At 33.8% G+C, this 15,980-nt stretch overlaps 1 protein-coding gene across 1 annotated transcript; it reads right to left on the bottom strand.

The window, feature by feature from the left end:
• Positions 1-218: 218 nt before the first annotated feature.
• LOC110627721 (mitogen-activated protein kinase kinase kinase 20) lies at positions 219-2,046 on the bottom strand. The gene has a single exon (XM_021774070.2). The coding sequence runs from the start codon at positions 1,861-1,863 to the stop codon at positions 811-813; it is 1,053 nt and encodes a 350-aa protein (XP_021629762.1). The 5' UTR covers positions 1,864-2,046; the 3' UTR covers positions 219-810.
• Positions 2,047-15,980: the final 13,934 nt, after the last annotated feature.

Raw genomic sequence — 15,980 nt, 5'->3', positions numbered from 1 at the left:
ATAAAAAAATATCAATTTTTTTTTTAAATTGTGACTATTTTTTAATTTAATTTTCATGCTCCAATTGAATCGATGCTTCAATTTGTGGGTTTTGTCTCAAACCGATTTCAATTCGAAACGGTTATTATTCTAAATAGTTTTGATTTAATTTTAATTTGAAAATTTTTAGAATTATAATAATAATTACGTTTTGTACATTAAATATAAAACTTTATAAAGTTTAAATTTATAATATCACATTTATTTAGATCTATATGAAAAAAAATTACAGCTAACCCATATAGATCCGGCTACTTCCCCAATTCTCTACTTAAAAAAAAAAAAAAGAAATAAACAGAAAACACTTCCTTCCCAGTTCTTATCCAAGTACAAGATTAATCATTCTAAGAAAAGCTTCCTCCTGGTTTCAGTGAAGGCAGGACAGGGATTTTTTTTTTTCCAGGATTTAATAAATTACCTTGATTTATACTAAAACCCATAAAGATGATATCCACCATTACCACGCACTCTGTTCTATGCCTGTTTGGCAATTTAACAAATTCTTTTTCTCGGGAAGGTAATTTTCTCTGTATTTCAATAAAAGGGGTTTTAAGAAAGAAATATTCTGTACACTTTGGCCACTCACGGCCACCAATCACGGCTATTCAATAATCTAAAACTCATCTGCTAAATACAATTTCCCTCTGTCTTCCTATCCATTTACAATCGCCAAAAATTTATCACTCTTCACCATTGAAAATCATTGGAATCTCAATAGTTAGAATGTGACCAGAAGAATTAAAAAAATATTCTGAATTGTTGGTTTTGAATTCACCTTACAGTGACCCAACTCTCAGAAAAAGACCAATTGCAGCCTTGATCACTCCCCAGCTGCCGGAGTCTCTCTGCCGGTGACGGTGAATATGACAAAGAGGACCAATCGAATCTTGATTCCACTTCCTTGTTAGACCATAATTCTGACTTTGGAGATGAAGATGGGACTGAAACCCACTCTGGGAACTCAAATGGACATCTTGGGGATGATGATGGCGGAGAAAATTGTTCCGTCAATGGAACAGTAGTTTCATTAGCAACAAAAGGATGATCCAATAGCATATCAGCCGTCCATCTCCTTTTAGGATCTTTAACAAAACACTTTGATAGAAAATCCTTCGCTTCTTTAGACAATTCTTGAGGGATTTCTGGCAATTCATCGCCTACTCCAATTCGAATCAACAAGGCTGCTACGTTTGTTTCCTGCTTGCAATTCCATGCCGGTTTTCCGGTCACCATCTCAACCAACGCACACCCAAGTGCCCAAATATCACACGGTGAATCGTATTCGTTTTCGTTAACTGATTCCGGCGACATATACAGAGGAGTTCCTCGAAATTCGATTCTTCCTTGTTCCCCACTCTGCTTTTGCCCTGTTTTCTTCGCCAATCCGAAGTCTGCAATCTTCGCTTCCCCATTCTCAAACAACAAAATATTCTGAAGCTTTATATCGCAGTGAGCAAACCCTTTGGCGTGAATATAATGAAGACCCTTTAATATCGATCTCGTGTAGCGTCTGGCATCCGATTCCGGCAAGCAACCACCAGATTTCTTTACCAAATGAGATAAACTACCGCCAGAAGCATACTCTAACAGCAAATTATACAACATCTTCCCGTTTTCAACACTCTGATCACCGCCGAAACACTGGATGACATGCTCACAATTCCCAAGTTGAGTCAAGACATCCTTCTCATTCTCAAGCAAAGAAGATTCAAAAACATCACAAGATTTCACCGCCATTAAAGGAGCAGAGATACTCCTGGGAATTGCCAAATTAACAGTGGAAAAGCTACCACAACCAATACAATCTCCGCGAAACCAATCCATGGGTGAAAGAATCACAAGCCGATGATTACAAGAAATCTCAGAAAAAAAGAAAAGAATTAGAGAATTCTTCTTCTTCTTCTTCTTGCCCTGGTTTCCTCTGCTTGTGGGTTTTGAGTTTTATTTTCTTTGAGGGAAAGAAAGAGAGAACAGAGAACACAAGTCACAGCGAACTAGTGGCTGAAGAGAGGCGAGTTTTTATATAGAGAGCCGAGTGCTTTTGAATATTAATTGTCGGTATAATTAATGCACGTGATATGCAAGGATGGAAAATATTTATTTTCTTATTTAATTTTTTTTTCCAATTTTGGGATTAATTAAGAAGGATGAGGTAGATCCTCCTGATTCGGTGGATCCTTCTTCTGATTTTTTTACCGTATTCGAGCACGCGGATTGGATTTTACACGCGCTTAACAATTGCTTCTAAATAATACTACACGTTTATTAGTAGTTGGATAGTGATTAAGTTTTATTATACTCGTTTTCCTAATTAGTATAGGATTTTACAATTACTCTTTCATAAGATAAGGCTAATCTCTTTATTTATGTAAAATTATTATTATTTAAAAATATTAAGATTTTTTTTAATATTAACGATTTTAATACTTCTCAACTCCTAAAGAGTAATATTTTGTGCTTTTACTAAATTGAAATACTAAATTATCTAATTAATTTTTATATTTTAAAAATATATTATTCTATTTGTCTCATAATTTTTTATTTTTCATACATATTAAAAATATAATTTTTATTAATTTTTTAATTATACCATCTTAAATATATTAAATATAAAAAATTAAAATTAATTTTTTTAATAAAGATTTGTAATTTATTTTGAGATTTATAATTTAATTTTATATCAAATAGTATCTGAAAATATTATGAACTCTACATTAATATCAAATCTAAAAATTATTATTATTTATAAATAGCACGATATTATAAGATAATATTAAAATATAAAATTAAATCACATATTTTAAATTAAACCATAAATTCTAAAATTGATGAAATTGCATCAATATATTTTTTATTTTTTTTTAATAACTATTATTTGAAATCTTTTAAATTTATCTGAAATCTTTTAAATTTATTCAGATAAACTTACCATCAGAATAAAACTGTGAGTGTTTGACTTTTTAATTTATGGGTGAACAATTAATAAATGTATTAATGTGTATATATATAGTTTTAAATTATTTAAATGATTGAAGTGTAAGTGAGTTGTTTTTCATTTTAACAATGTGGAAAATAAGTAATGCATCTATCCCACGTAAAGCAATTGCTTTAATTTTTAACTAACACGCCTAAAGCGTGTAGAAAATTGTAAACTAATTATTTTATACAAATCCAGTATTACTTAATTACACCTCAGATGTTAATCGATCCTTAATGAAATAAGATCTAATCAATATATAATTAGAGATTATCTCTATAAACACATAATTCACTGGTTAATAAATATAATTTTTATAAAAAATAAAAATTAATTTCATCTTTTTATATTATATAAACAGGATATTACCATATTAAAATTATGCAATATTAAGTAGCTCAAACATTCTTTTATTAGATTTGAATTCTCAAAAATTTATTTATCGACTCCAATATTAAATGCTATACATCTGTAAATGAAGGAAAAGACGTGTAATTAAAAGAATCCCAACCTTTATATGTGCGTTGTCAGATGTATATGCTCAAACACGTAGCTGTCTTCTTCGGATGCAAACCCTTAAGCCGTGAAGTTGAGGATGCCACAATCCCATTTCCAACACATAATCCATTGCATTTCCTTTTCTATAAAATTCACATAATTGACTCAAAAGCAAATACAATAGCTTCTTCGACTGAATCATTAACACATTCATAGTGATTTGGCAACACCAGCTCACAAGATCTTCCCACATTCATTTTTTTAATTTTTTAAGAAATCTTTCAATTGGGAAAGAAGTTTCTACTCTCTCTCACACACACATGCTATTCCTTCACAGTTGTTCACAGCTCAGTGGCACTGGATGCCCACCGCATTCAACTACGTAAACTTCCAATTACACTACCCGTGGGCTGTGGCTGAGGTAATGATGATGAGCTTTTGATTGCCTCGTATCTCATGAGAAATTGCAATATAAAGATCGTGTGAAGAATTAAGAGATCTTGAATTAATTATATTTATTAAAATAAAAAAGTAAATTTTACAAGAGTAACTATTTTTTTTTTTTTAAAAAAAAGGAAATTGTTTTGCTTCATCTTTGCCTTATTAATTTATGGTACGCTAATATGGTAATTACAATAAAAATTTGTGTACATCCAACTACTTTTTTTTCTAGTAGGTGTTTCGTGTAGGTCACTTCCACTCTGCACCGCACCCTTTCCTGTGCATTTGTCTCTATTGAAGAAACTTCCACTTGCCTTTTTTATTTTTTTTTTTAAGTGACCACTTAATCATCTTATTTTAATAAATATTGCATTAGAAATCCAATAAAATGCAGGATCAAAGAAAACCAAAAAAATCCAAAGTCTAACATAAATAAATCCAATTCAATAATTTCTGAAGCTGAACCACTAAATCCATTGTAATACATGGCTATGTAGACTAAGAAATTTTTACCATGAAAGTATTCCAACCATTACATACCCAAAAAAATGTAACGCCCAAAAAATTAAATATACGAAAATATGCAAATTCTGTATAAACTTAAAATTCAGAAAAAATAATAGCGACATGATAGAGTTTATGGCTATCTAAAGACCGTCGGGAGTATTGGTTATTAGATATGGTAGTATAGTCCTTGAGTTGCCAACACTAAAGTCAATAAAAACTTTTCTAAGAATAAAAACAAATGGCTCTAACCATAATAAAACCTCAAATAAACAAATTTTAAATCTGCCAAAAAAAAAAAAAGAGACAAAACTAAACACAAACATAAAATAAAGAAACGATTGAGGTTAGGCCTCCTCCATCAAACAAAGAAACAAGCATCCTCCGCCCAAAGAACCCCAAGCTGCTTCACACTTCACTGTCTCCTTGTGTTCTTTTCTCTTGCTTTCTCTCTTCTTTATCTACCAACCTTTTGTGTTCATGTTTCTTCATATTCGCTCTCGTTCATCAATTGATAAACTTAATCATGTAGTTTCTTTATTTTCTAAATTTTGAACAATTTATAATAGTATTATCTCAAAACTTGATTTAAACCTAAATTAAGGGGACTAAATATTAAATGCAATAAAAATATAATAATTTGATTAGTGTGTTTTTGAAAATAAAAGAATCAAATAATTAGTTCTGTTAAAATAGAAGGATGAAATAATAATTTTCTTTCTTTTATTTAGAAAAATGTTCATATGTTTAGGATCACAATTGGTTAAAGACAAATTATACAGTATATTCTGTCAATAAAAAATGCAACGAATAATTTAAAAAAAAAACAATGAATTCTTCAAAATAAGACCTATACTTATGAATGAAAGCTGTTACTTATGGAAAATAGCTTTTTTTTAGTAAATAAACTTCATAAATTAAGAGATAATAAAATATAAATGAAAAGATGAAAAACAAAAATTGGGTGATATCTCCACTTATATATTTTCTTTCTGATGACCGGTGGGTTTCTTACCCCTAGGGGCAAGGCTAGGCCTTAGGGGAAAGTTCGGACGCAAGACTCACTAGACCTTTCTTATAAGCAAATCAGCCCACTCGGAGCGCCCCAACCCGGTAACATGGAACAGGCCAGACCAAGCACGCGTTGGCCTTTCCGAAGAAAGCCCAGCCTGGTGATGTGACTAGAGGAAGAAGAGCAGGTCTAGTCGCTTCACAGCCCTGCCCGCATGCGCACCAGGGGGAATTAAATGGCTGCCTGGGGTGGAGAGGAGCTCTGACACACCCGTACGTAAGGATCTAAGTGACAGAGACAGGTGGCACTGTAGCACAGAGGCAGTTAGACGTCACTAGCGGACAAAAGGGGAAGGGATAAAAGGGGAGGAACATCTTCCTCTCCACCTAAGCTTACACAACCACTGTAAACCCTATTTTCTGAATCTCAGAATATCAATTGGCGCCGTCTGTGGGAACGAAGGAGATCTTTTCATCACCGGAGTTCCATTCTCATAATACCCACTGAGATCTACATGGCAAACCATAATGAACACCACACTAATAACACCCTAAACGACCTGAGCTCTGCTCAAAAAGGGCAGCAGTTCTCTTTTCCAGCCCTACAACCCCCTCCAACCCCCTCCAACCAACCACCAATGCTGTTCAATCCCTCGCCGAGCTCGGCAGGGAATGTACCCAGAGCCACCTTATCTAACCAAGAACTTCAGACCATGGCACTTCAGCTACAGAATATTGCCCACTGGCTGGGGCAGATGCTGTATCAGAGGAGTCTTAATACCCCATTAAACATACCCCCTGTAGTTGAAGGGGTCCACACTATCGAGTCTCAATCCACCTTCAACTATCAGATCCCTCAACAAAGTAGCAGAATGATTGGAGAAGGGAGTGGAGGAGCTGGTAGAGAAGAGGAGCCAACAGCCAGAGCCCGAGGGAGAAGGGTGAGAGAACTCATTGAGAATGATGAGGCAGAAAGCTACGCTGCGGGAATAGCCAGGAGAACAAAAAGTGAAGAATGGGGAGATGGGTATCACCTGGAGAAGAGGCCGAGACAAGAGGAGGCAGATGTAGATAAGAAACTGCAGAAAATGAAGGAGCAAAGAAGAAGTCCAAGTAAGCACAGCCGCTTATCAACAAAAAGCAGCTCTCTATTACAATCAAAGGGTTAGGAAGAGAAGCCTGAAAGTTGGGGACCTAGCCCTAAGAAAACTAGAAGCCACGAGAAAAAGAGTTGCAGTGGGAAAGCTAGCACCGACTTGGAAGGGACCCTTCAGAATAACCAAAGTTGTCAAGCTTGGAGTATACTGGATTGAAGACCTACAGGGACATCTGGAACACCATGCTTGGAATATCCAGCATCTAAAGAGGTACCTTCCTTAAAATACATCCAATGTAATGTAAATATTTGTACTCTGAAAAATATGAATGAAATAAACAATGATATTTCTATCATTATGTGTCTCAATTGTCTCTTTAAAAAGAAAGAACATGCATAATTGGATATGTTATGTTATGTTTAAGAGGAAGTCCTGAGGAGTTCCGTCGAGGGCTGGGCATTATTTGGAATATGTAGAGGGTTACTGGTGACAAGTCCATCCTTGATGTGTATTGTTTGTGTTGTGATGCATTCCATGAGAGCATATGTTTATTAAACTATTTTTACGTTCTGCTCACTAGGCTCTTATAGCTTATCTCTTTCCCCTAACTCCAAGTTTGCAGGGTCAAGAATAGCTCGGGAAGTCGGCTAGAGGCTGGTATAAGTTTATATAATAGAATAGTGGTGGACATGTACTATGTAATGGACTAGATTTGTGCTTTACCCTAGTTTATGTTTTGTAATCCCAATGAACATATTTTTAGGCAAAAGTTTTTATGATAAGTTATGTTAAACAAAGCTTGATGTATGTGATGATGATCATACTAGAGCATTTGATGAGGACTTTAGTGTGGGTTTTATGTATACAGATTATGATGAATGCACAGGTCGAGCTTGGTATATGAAAATGTATGTTCATGTATGGGATTTTATCAGGTACACAGGATACATAGTATGCTTGCTACGGGTTTCGACGACCTTAAGTCGATTTGAATCCTAGCGCTGGTAGCGGTCCGGTTTCCAGGTCGTTACACCTGGCAAGCTAGGAGGGAGGCCGACTTGGCTTGGTGGCAGTAGGAGATCTGGAAGAACTGGGAGTCCGGCCGTGACTGGATGCCTTAGGGGCACCAGTGCGAGAGTCCCTGGAGATCGGCGCCAAGGCCTGAGATGAGGCAGGGGCAGGAAGAACAGTCCGGCCAGCTGCCCGAGGCGAAATGGCGTGGGCAATCTCTCGAGTTGTATCGGCCACGAATCTACCAGCTCGGAAGGCCTCCAGGGCAGCCTTCATGTTCTCCCGGGACAGGGTGAAGTTCCTCAATGGCTTAACTCGCTCCATCGAAAAGTTAGAAGCTACAAAAAGAAAAGATACCCAAACAATTAGAAATGAACACAATAAAAAGCAAAAATATGGGAGAGACATGACATTAACAAAGTAAGTACTCGCTTCCCGGCAGTCCTGAAGACTGGACACAAACATGTACTTCTCGACATCATACTTCCGAGTAACAGAGGTCAATCTGAGAAGACAGATCTATTCAGAAAGGGACAACTGAGGAAGGTTATTGTAGCTCGAGGGCACATCCCTCTAGGGGAGGTCTACCTGCCAATATACCCCGAGGCCTTCCTTCACTCCGCCACGGCAAAACTCTCAGCCCAACCCTTAATAGAGTCCTTATGCCCCGAGAAGATAGACAACCCTCATCAGGGGGCAAAATAATAGAAGTCTTGGCTAGTCCGGACCAGGCGGAAGAAAGTAGAGAACAAGATAGCCGAGGGGGAGAAACCCCAACATAGACTAATGGACTCGAAAGAGCACATGAAGAGAATTGAGTTGGGTGCAAGTATACAGGGAGTTATCCCGAAGTAGCGAAAGACCTTAACGAAAACCGGGAAAAAGGGGAAGGTGAAGCCAAATTCACGTTGCTTGACAAAGAAATCTAAGCTAAGATCCCTTTAGGGGGCAACCAGACCAGAGAGAGGAGGATCGGGAAGAACAATCCTCTCATTACGACGAGGAGCCCTAATACGGAAGAGGGGGGTATTTAGGTACTCCCGAGAAAAGAAATTCGCAAGAGAGGAAGGGGTGATGTTGGATTCCAGATTCATGATGTCGGGAAGCCTGGGACTATCCATTATAGAGCAAGAGACATACCATAGAGAAAATTTTTCAGGGAAGCGAAAGGGATGAAGCACACAGAGAGCAGAAGGAGAAGAAAAGTATGAAGAAGATTTGGGGATTTTGAATTTGAAAGGAGTAAAGGCAGGGAGGGGATGTTTTTTATAAGAGCAGTTCTCGGGCCGCGAGTCTAGGGATTTACCCCCTCATCACTCATGTAATAACTGCTGATAAGGTAAAGGGGTAATTAATGACCGCCGGACTTCTTACCCTTGGGGGCAAGGCCAAGCCTTAGGAGAAGGTTCAGGCCCAAGGCCCACTAGGCCTTTCTCATAAACAAACTAGCCCACACGGAATGCCCTAACTCGATAATATGGAACAGGCCAGACCAGGCACGCGGGGCCCTTCCGAAGGAAGCCCAGCTTGGTGATGTGATTGGAGGAAGAAGAGCAGGCCTGGTCGCTTCGCAACTCTGCCCACATGCGCACCGAGAGAATTAAATGGCCGCCTGGTGTGGAGAGGGGTTCTGACACACTCGTATGTACGGACCTGAGTTATAGAGATAGGTGACACTGTAGCAGAGAGAAAGTTAGATGTCACTAGCAAACAAAAGGAAAAGGGATAAAAGGCGGAGAAACGTCTTCCTCTCCACCTAAGTTTACACAATCACCGTAAATGCTATTTTCTGAATCTCAGAACATCACTTTCTAATTTATTGTAGCTTCTCTTTGTTTTAGATATGAAAAAATTAAAATTATTAATTCTCCATCAGCTTAATCAATTCGAGAATAATTTCGTTCAGGACATCACACACTTGAGTTTCGCTTTATTTCTTTTTTCTTTTATATTTATTTCTCTTCTTATCCTGTTTTATATAAACTGGTAAATGGATGAAATGCAAGAAAAAAAAAAACTAACAAATGAAATCACAACAAGAATTTATGGGAACATAAATGGATTCATATATATATATATATATATATATATATATATATATATATATATATATATATATATATATATGTTTATAACACAAATAGATTCTCAAATAGAGATTATAAATAAGTTTGATAAATAATAATTTATAATATTTATTTGTAATTTATAAAAAATTATAAATTTATTGCAAAATAATTATTTATTCATTTAATTTTATAAAAAAATTATAATCTCACTCTAATATTTCCTCCATTTCACTCTCTTTCTCTTGATAAACATCTGTCTATTGTATCTATAATTATGTCTATCTCTATTACCATTCTTGACTATTATTGATCGCCTTTTAATTAATATATTATCATTCTTGACTATTATCGACCGCCTTTTAATTAATATATTACCATTCTTGACTATTATCGACCGCCTTTTAATTAGAGGTTAGAATTTGATGTGATTTGGAACTTGGAAACATACATTATTAAAATTTAGTTTGTTTCAACAGTGCGGATTGTAAATTTTTTACGCTTGATTATGAGTTTAAATAAGATTAGAGTAGTGTGTGAGTTTGATTTATTATCAAATGTGTGTTAAAAATGGAGATTGCTTGTGTTTATGTAAAATTTTGGATTTTTTTAATATTGTAATTGAATATATTTGATTGTAGTCGATTATATTGCGTTGCATATTTAACATAATGATTCAGTAATGTTTATAATTGATTTGGTTGAATAATTTAGAAATGTTAAATTTATAAACAGATTTATAAACAAAAATTTTATTAACATTACAAATAGAATCAACTATTTTTTAGTCTGTAAATAATATTCACAAATAAATAAATCTTTTATATTATAAATAAAATTTTAAAATCATCTTATAAAAGGATTCACAAAAAGCAGTATTTATTTATAAGTGAGGATCAGTTGATAAATAGTTAAGAAAAAATAAATCAAAACTATAAATGAATGTTAATTCGAATGTGATACGAACAAAATTTCAATTTAGGAGTTTTTTTTATTCATTTAAAATAAAATTAGATATAAAATTTACATAAAGTATTTAATTATTGTAAATTGATAAAGAAAATTATTGGGCTAAGTATATATATAAAAGTTGGAGTAAGAAGTTCCAATTATAAAAATCTAAGAAATGAGTGAAGCTGCAGTGCACATGAGCAGACATGAATTTGCGCAATGAAATGAGTAGAGATGAATGTTTGGTAAACTGGGTGCCAACCTTTTATTTCACATGATTTTGGCACGTTCGAATCATTATTTAGTATATATGAAAATTACCCGCCTACCTCGCCTCTTAAGTAAACATTAACACTAAAATGCTTGTTAAAAATTTAAATGTTTAAATAATTATTCTTTCCAGTTCAAAATTTAATAAAATTAAATTAAATAATATTAAGTGGTTGTAATTGTCAATTTTAATTTTATGAAAATTTATTTGAATATAATGGCATCCGCTGCCTCGTGTGTCACGTGCGTTTTATTTGGAATTTGTAATTTATTGGACTTTTACATACTTCACATGTCTGGTTTCCTTCACAACAATATTGACCAATACTATTCACACACGTTCTCAAGATTTTCTAGCTTCCCTTCCTATTTTAAATAACATTTTGTTTTTTTTCCTAAAATCAAGGAGATTTTTTTTCTTTAACAAATAAAATACCCGTGTATTACTAGATATTTTCTTTATCACACATTTAAAAAAATAAAAAAATATATTATTTATATTACAACATAGATATATAATTACTATAACTACACATATAAGTTTCCAACATATCTCCATGAAAGGAGCTACATGTTTCATAACCAAAATCTAAAACCTTGGGCCAATTATAATAAATTTTAATTTTTAATTTAAATTTACATTTAAAAAATAAATTAATTTTTATTATTGTTTTAATTTTTACTTAGTTAATTTAATTTTATTTAAATTTTTAATTACAATTTAAAAATAATTTTAAATAAAAAATTAAAATTTAATATCTTTATCTTCAAGGATAAATGTAACTTTTATCATACAGTGACAATTGAATTTGGGTAATTATTTTCTACTATTTCAGTGAGCAATATTAACTTTCATCAACTTATAAAAATAATATAAAATAATTAATAGTATTTAAGGCCAACCCTTCAAAAATTGCAAGCTATGGATATTTGTTTAGATTAAATGGCTTAATAGGTCTTGAAAGGGTATAAAGAAATACAAAAAGGATAATAATTAAATAAATAAATAAAGTTGGAAGTGGAAAATCAAATCGCCGCCAAATGGGTCAATTGGGATGATAAAACGGTGAGATGTTTATAGTTTTGTCGGCTGGGGGATAAGACCACGTGAGCTCCAGATTCGTAGAACTGCAGGTGAGGCCGACGGTGCTACCGCGTTTCAGTCAAATTTAGGTCCAAAATTGGGAGCAGCCACCCACTCGTCAGCCATCGCTTTCAAATCATGCAAATTGCAATTGCAATTGCACCAAATACGGACCCTTGCTTCTACCTGTAACTGTCCATTTCCATATCTGCAGCCTTTTGTTTTGATGCAATGTTTGTGGGTTTCTCCTGATGCGCTCTTTCAAGATTTTCTTTTCTACTTGATCTGCCCCTCCCTCCAGGCTCCAGCCATGTTTGATTTTGACCATTCCAGTTCTTTTTCTGAATTATTTAAGTAAAAAAATTAAAAACAAATTAAATAGCTATAACTGATAGTTAATAATAGATTTCTTACTAATTCAAAAAATAAAATGAGATATTACAATTATTTTGTTAATTTCAATTTTCTTGATAATATTATTGATTTTGTGTGAATAAATCGAAAATTGAAAATGGTATTATAATACCAAGAAGGGAAAATTTGATCTCTCCAATTAAAAAAAAAAGAAAGAAAAGTTTTTGTACCTTTTTCTAATACCTAAAATATACCCTTAACAATTAAAATCAATTTTTTAAATTTTTATAAAAATTTAAAAAACTATATGTTGTAATATATTAATAATAAATTTATATCCAATTTACTCTCGTATGAAAATTAAAATATCAAAAAATCTCTTGCCAACCCTTTTAAAAGCCTGGTTTACATTGAATTTTAATGGTACATAATAATCGTGCAAAGTGAGGCATGAGCTGTCATCGTGAGATAGAATCACGTTGTAAGAGTCTAATAAGTTAATATTAAGTCCCATTCGTGAAAAGAAAATCTAGACACCAAAAGCCCATGGTTATTCATTAAAACTCGCTCTCTCCTAAATGGATTGAGTCTTCACATAAAATTACTATTAACAGACAAAATCCAGCAGATCCCATTATACTTGTAATTGTAGAATCCCCGACTGATTAGCCGATGAGACTTTTTATCAATTTGCTGGTCACATCATTGCCGAATTTTCAGAAAATGCTATAATTATCTTCATCTTCTTACATTATAAAAACTAACGATCACATAGACAAATATATGCATTCTTACACAATTACTCGTAAGTTCAGAGCATTACTTTACATTCACCATTCTCTCCAGTTTACTGACCTGAGTGTTGGATGACTGCCATAGGCGCCAACCACCTCACATTCTCGTTCTTGCAGGTTTAACCAGTACAACTCTATCATGGTTACATCATTTAGTTTTGTTATTGGAAAATTTATTGAATTCTTTTTATTTATTTTGATTAAAAACGGTCTCTTATCCCTTTTCTCCTGAAAAGAAATCTCTATTTTCTCTCTCGAAATGACCGACAATTCACTCGTTGCTGCTAAGATTGCTACGAATGAGGGCACTATTATTTCTTCCACTCTTGGCAATGGATAAAACACCCCCCTATGGTAAACTAAATAGATCTCAATAATCTAAACAATGAGCAAGTGCTCCAATACATCAAAAGGCTACTGGTTACTCTCGAGCAATAGAAAGCTCGGGAGGAGGCATCATTCATGGCTCCCAGAGAAAGGGAGAAAGCCTCTGTAGATACTCCAAGAACCCGGACAGAGGCGATCCAAATGTGGATGATCAAGCCAAATTTAGGCTCATTTTTCGTGTTGTTATTAATGTTAATTTACACATTTTCTACCTAATTTTGTGATCTTTATCTTATTTTGCAGAAAATAGTGTAAAAAGACGATTTGGTAAAAAATGAACTTAAAACTGTCCAAAGAGAGTAGAAGAGATCAAATCTGGTCTGCCCAACCCAAGCTGCATCCGAAATAGGAGAAGGATGAAGAACAACGCAGACTTGGTGTTTGACCAGTTGTTTGCCCAAGCAAACTGGGCAAACAGACCCGGCAGAATAGAAGTAGAATGACAGACAGCACCAAAACAGACTGTTTGACTGGCTGTTTGCCCAAACAAGTCGGGCAAACAGACTCTGCGACAGAAGACAGCAGAAATGCAGGAGACTTAAAATTCAAACCTTCAAAAAGTCTATCCTTCCCCAAACACGTGAAGACAACTCAACAACTCTTTAAGACAGCTCAGCATCCTATCCCGCCTATCAAAGAAGCCAAATCTCAAGAAGATTCAATTGCCATCAAGGAATCCAACTCCAAATAGGAAAAAGAACTCCAACAAATCAAGAAAACTTAGGGCTGCATATTCAGATATAAATAAAGGACCAAACCAGCAAACATGAGAGATCATCTTTTTGGGGAGATCAATACAGCAGCCGCGCGCACACCTCCAGCCGGCCGATTGGCCATTCTTGTTTTCTTTCTTTTATTCTTATGTTAGTTTCAATCATGAGTGGCTGAAACCCCTTTTTCTAGTTGAAAATTAGGAGAAATTTCAGTTTGTTAATGGATTGGGAGATTTGAACCTTTTATGTTATTCTTTTTATTATACCCGGCCCATTTATAAAAAAAGGGCCCTTAAACATATATATATATATATATATAAAGAAAATTATTAAAATAAAATTTAAAAAATAAAAATAAATAAATAAATAAAATTAATTAAAAAAACTAATTAAAAGCTCTAGTTTCGGGATCCTTCCCGAAACCAAAGCAAGTCAGTCTCCATCATCTTCCTCAGTTTAAGAAAAGCAGAGCATTTGCTATGTTAATTTAAAAAGAAAATTCTCTTTCAAATCCAAATATCTACCCCTCAACCCAATCAATTCATAAACTTTTGAAATTCTCAGCTAAATCCTAATTTAAACCAATACCCTGATCAGAAATTCAATAATTTCTTCCAGAGACTCCAATAATTGGATAGGTGAGTTTTATCCCTTTTATTCAGATTATTACGATATAATTTATTTTCTCTACTATTAAATAGTAATTTTTGTGATTTGAGAATTAAAAGGGGATATATTTTAGTTAAACCCAATTAATGAGATTCTATATTTTTTTTTTGGATTGATGATTTTCATAGGTTGCTTTAAATAATATTTATAGTTTATTGTGTATTTTTATTGAGCCTGTATAATTTTGGGAGATCTAGCTATGTCGAAATATTACCGAATTTTTCTTAAAAATATATATATATAAATATATTTAAAATTTTGCATTTTGCATTTATTATTTTCATCCTAGAATATTTGTTTATTACGTGATATATTATTTTTCTTCTTAATTATAGGAGTCGACCCAACTTTCGGTATAGATATCAGGGGTGCTCCTGTAATCTAAAGTTATTTTGTTTCCAGCACTAGTGAGTGGATAAATATATAATATTGATGCTTTTCATATATATATATATTATTTTGTTTATTTAAAATGGAAAACGATAAAATGAATTTGTATTTCTTGAATGAATAGAAATTGAATTTAAAGCACAGCTGAATAAATAGCCGATTACATTTTGTATATGCACCGAACATATAATACCTTGATGACATGTGATTTATTTTCAGCATAATATATATTTATATTATTTTTGGGACAGCGCTTGATATATAAACAACCTTTGGGCGTATGTTGTTGGAAAGAATCATCTGCCATGATTGTAAATCAATCAGTTGTTGGAAAGAATCCTCTGCCATGATTGTAAATCAATCAGTGATCCTCTGTCATGATTGTAAATCAGTCAGTGATCAAATCTTACCATATTTAGCATAGCACGATTCTAGGACATAATTGAGGGCTCAATCAAAAGTCTAATTGTTCATATCATGTACTATATAAACTCTGTAACTTACTACACAAGAGGTAAGAAAATAAAAGCAGTTTTCTTCCTATAATCTCAAGATGGTATCAGAGCCAGGTTTCGATCTAAAAATATAGCCATCCTGCAATAATCCTTTACCAGATACCCTTCCCAACTTCTTTCTCTCACCAAAATAACAATGGCCGACCTCCCCAGCCCGGTTGACCAATCCCAGGCAATAATTGATCCAATAGCAGACCTGTCACAAAAAC

The sequence above is a fragment of the Manihot esculenta genome, chromosome 12 (assembly GCF_001659605.2).
Source record: "Manihot esculenta cultivar AM560-2 chromosome 12, M.esculenta_v8, whole genome shotgun sequence".
NCBI classification, from domain to species: Eukaryota; Viridiplantae; Streptophyta; class Magnoliopsida; order Malpighiales; family Euphorbiaceae; genus Manihot; species Manihot esculenta.
This window is presented reverse-complemented; position numbering and strand designations above follow the sequence as displayed.

Bases quoted from the DNA above. Each gene is read 5' to 3' on its own strand.
- LOC110627721 (XM_021774070.2), bottom strand. From the start codon at position 1,863: ATGGATTGGTTTCGCGGAGATTGTATTGGTTGTGGTAGCTTTTCCACT.